Source organism: Triticum aestivum, chromosome 6B (genome assembly GCF_018294505.1).
Source record: "Triticum aestivum cultivar Chinese Spring chromosome 6B, IWGSC CS RefSeq v2.1, whole genome shotgun sequence".
NCBI classification, from domain to species: domain Eukaryota; kingdom Viridiplantae; phylum Streptophyta; class Magnoliopsida; order Poales; family Poaceae; genus Triticum; species Triticum aestivum.
The window spans coordinates 553534837-553538049 of record NC_057810.1 but is presented as its reverse complement, the minus strand read 5'-3'; the positions used below and the strand labels follow the sequence as shown (position 1 = coordinate 553538049).

Below are 3213 nucleotides of genomic sequence, written 5' to 3'. Positions count from 1 at the left end.
TAGCCTATGGTATGATTGTTGTAATGGTTGTTGTGTCCTACGGACTAAAACTCTCCGGTTTATATAGACACCGGGGAGGGCTAGGATTACACAGAGTCGGTTACAATGGTAGGAGATCTACATATCTGTATCACCAAGCTTGCCTTCCACGCCAAGGAAAGTCCCATCCGGACACGGGACGAAGTCTTCAATCTTGTATCTTCATAGTCTTGGAGTCCGGCTGACGATGATAGTCCGGCTGTCCGGACACCCCCTAGTCCAGGACTCCCTCAATCGCCTCCCGAGCAGGGGGAGCGTGATTTTCGGGAGGTAATGACTTTATTTTTAACAGAACGAAACTTCCAAAGAATTTGCAGGTTATCAAGACCATCAGTTGCATTCATACGTGCTCATTACTATGCAAGGAGGGGGCTCGGGCACCCACGGTCTTTGGATGCAATTGATGGGGGTGGTCTCTCTGGCTTTGTAATGCATGAGGCTCATTTCTGTACATTCTTTCTTAATTTGCCCTTGGAGCACCCATGTGTGACCGTTTTTTATTGAACTTTATTGTGATTGAATGATAAACTTTGAAGTGATAAATAAATGTTTGTGTGCATCACTTGATATAGAGGCCAAGGGACATTTCCTCTTTTTGAAAAAAAAAAGCACGTGAACATCGGACAATGACTGCTCAAATACAATACAACCATGAGCTCCAAGAGGATAGTTAGCTTCTTTGTGTGGGTTCAAGTTCTAAACTTACCACCGGTTGCAACCATTTTTCTGTATTTATTCCAAATTTTCCGGTAATGTCCGTTCAGTGGAAGGAGACGGTCCCGTCGACCACAAGATGTCTGTGATGATTTTATCAATCTCAAGATGTTGGTGACAGTATTTTGGACAAGCTAATAGGGATAGCATATACGGGCGCTTATAAGACCGAGTATAGTATATGGGTGTATGTAAGCATCCGTGATTGTATTGTGTTAAATAAAGTTGTTAATCCCGGCCAACAAAATAAGGACCACCAGCTTGTGAGTCCTCATGACATGACACTGCCGCAAATACTAGTAGCCTATTACAGGACATAGAGCTGCTGAAACCGTCGACATGGCACAATTATCTCGCATCCCGGTGGCTCTTCTCCTCGTCCTAGTCGCCGGGGAGGCAGCCGCCACGCCGTACGCCCGCGGCAGGGACGCCCAGCTGGCCAGCAGCTACAGCCGCGTCTTCAGCTTCGGCGACTCGCTTACCGACACGGGGAACGCGGCCATCCTCCCGGCCACCGCCGGGGGGCCCTCCTCCCACGCGCCGTACGGGGAGACCTACTTCCACCACCCCAGCGGCCGGGCGTCCGACGGCCGGCTCATCATCGACTTCATCGGTAACCATTTAGCTACGAATCATTGTTCTTCCGTTGGAGACGCCAGTCGCGCGTTGACCTGTATACATTCCTGACCAACCATCTTCCCAATTTCTGTGGACGCAGTGGAGTCGCTGGGGTTGCCGGAACCAGCTCCCTACCTCGCCGGCGAGACCGCGGATGACTTCCGGCATGGCGCGAACTTCGCGGTGGGCGGCGCGACGGCGCTCGACCCGGCGTTCTTGAAGAGCAGAGGGATAGCGACGTTTGTGCCGGTGTCTCTTAGCAACGAGACGAGCTGGTTCAACAATGTCTTGGAGCTTCTTGCCTCCACGGCGTACGGTAAATATAAAGCAACTTGCTGCTATTGGTAATTGTGCCATGTAGGAGTAGTAACTTATTCAGGGTAGTTGGCTACAGGGAATCTATAGGGCTAGTTGTGGAAAAGTACTTTTTTCTTCTTTAGACTATTGAAGAATTACACTTGGTTCAGCGGGGAAGCAAAAACTTGAGCTGTATAGTCAATTGACTACATAGCTTTTTACAAAAACATCATACGGCAAGCAGAAATTATTCCTGAAAAACACATAAATGCATCCATCTGACTACACAACTCTCACTTGACCACACAAGATTGGATTCCTGGCACCGCCACTGACTTGGTTAGAGTATTTCATAGTTCTTGTCGTGTTTTTAGTTCAAAAGCTATTATATTCTTCAGAAATCGCCTTATAGACATAAATAAATCTTAGATGACTTAGGATTAGTAAAACAGTCAAAGTAACTAATTTTAGTTACAAGTATATGCTAATTATTTTGATAGGGACACTTTACCAGGAACAAAGACATACATCACAGTCGATGCATGCTAATCAGGTGTTAATAAAACTTTATATGGACAGGGTTTGCAGAAACATCAGATGTGACATATGACCCTCTAAATTATTACTCCATCAGTTGACAAATATAAGATGTTTTGGATATTTAATTATGGATTGCATACAAACAAAAATAAGTGAACAAACGCTCTAAAATGTGTCTGTTATGACCGGTCAGGTCTATGGCCGCCGTGGGCCCACTGGGCAGGCTTAAGGCCCAAGTTATCTTAGGTTTATTTTTAGATTATGGTTATATATACTAGTTGTAAAACTATTTTGAGAATCAAGCAATAAGACTATTCTATTGCCCGGCTCCCAGAGGAGCCGGAACCCTAAACCCTAGCCGCCTCCTGCTTGCGCTGCTGCCGCCAATCCGCAAGGACGGCGCCTCGCCGCCGGCCGCCGCGCTCCAGCCCTCGCCCACCTCCCTCCTTCCCCTATAACCTACGCCCTCGGAAAGGCAAAACCCTAGCTCCTAACACCTTGATATCAGGTACCCGGGTTTTGACCATGTCTTCATCGCCTCCAAACCCGCCGCCACCACAGACACCGCTGCCCAGAGCCTCCCCCATCATCGCTGCCACCGATTCCACCAACGCCGCCGCTGCGTCGCCGGGCGCCACCGCCTCCCTCTCGGCGTCGATCTCCCCCGCACTCGGCACCACGCCGGGCCAGGGACAGCCGCAAACCCAGCAACCACCGCCGTCGCCTCCCCCAAAGCCGCAGCAGTTCACACCGGAGGCCATGGCCGGCGTGCTCAACGACTTGGTCGTCGCGGTCCAGGGCATCCGCCTCTACTTGGCTAGCCCGTACGGGCCGCCCCCGCAGCTCCATCCGGCCGTGGCCGCGGGCCAGCAGCCACTGTCGTGGTACTTCATACCCGCGGCCATCACCGGGGGCTATCCGGCGCTCCCCTCACCGGCGTCTTCGACGCCACCGTGGCCACCGTGGCCGCCGCCGCCGCTTGCGGCGCCACCCGCGCCGCCAGCC

General features: G+C 51.0%; 1 protein-coding gene across 2 annotated transcripts in view; it reads left to right on the top strand.

The window, feature by feature from the left end:
- Window positions 1-1049: 1049 nt before the first annotated feature.
- LOC123137967 (GDSL esterase/lipase At1g28590) overlaps window positions 1050-3213 on the top strand; it is an 8637-nt gene continuing 6473 nt past the window's right edge. Inside the window, exons 1-2 of one of the 2 annotated variants that reach the window (XM_044557859.1) lie at window positions 1050-1366; window positions 1472-1687. In XM_044557859.1, the coding sequence (XP_044413794.1) occupies window positions 1093-1366; window positions 1472-1687 (490 nt within the window). In that variant the 5' untranslated portion in view covers window positions 1050-1092. Of the gene's footprint in view, window positions 1367-1471; window positions 3130-3213 lie in introns of those variants that run through there. The other variant, XM_044557858.1, reaches the window with a different exon arrangement.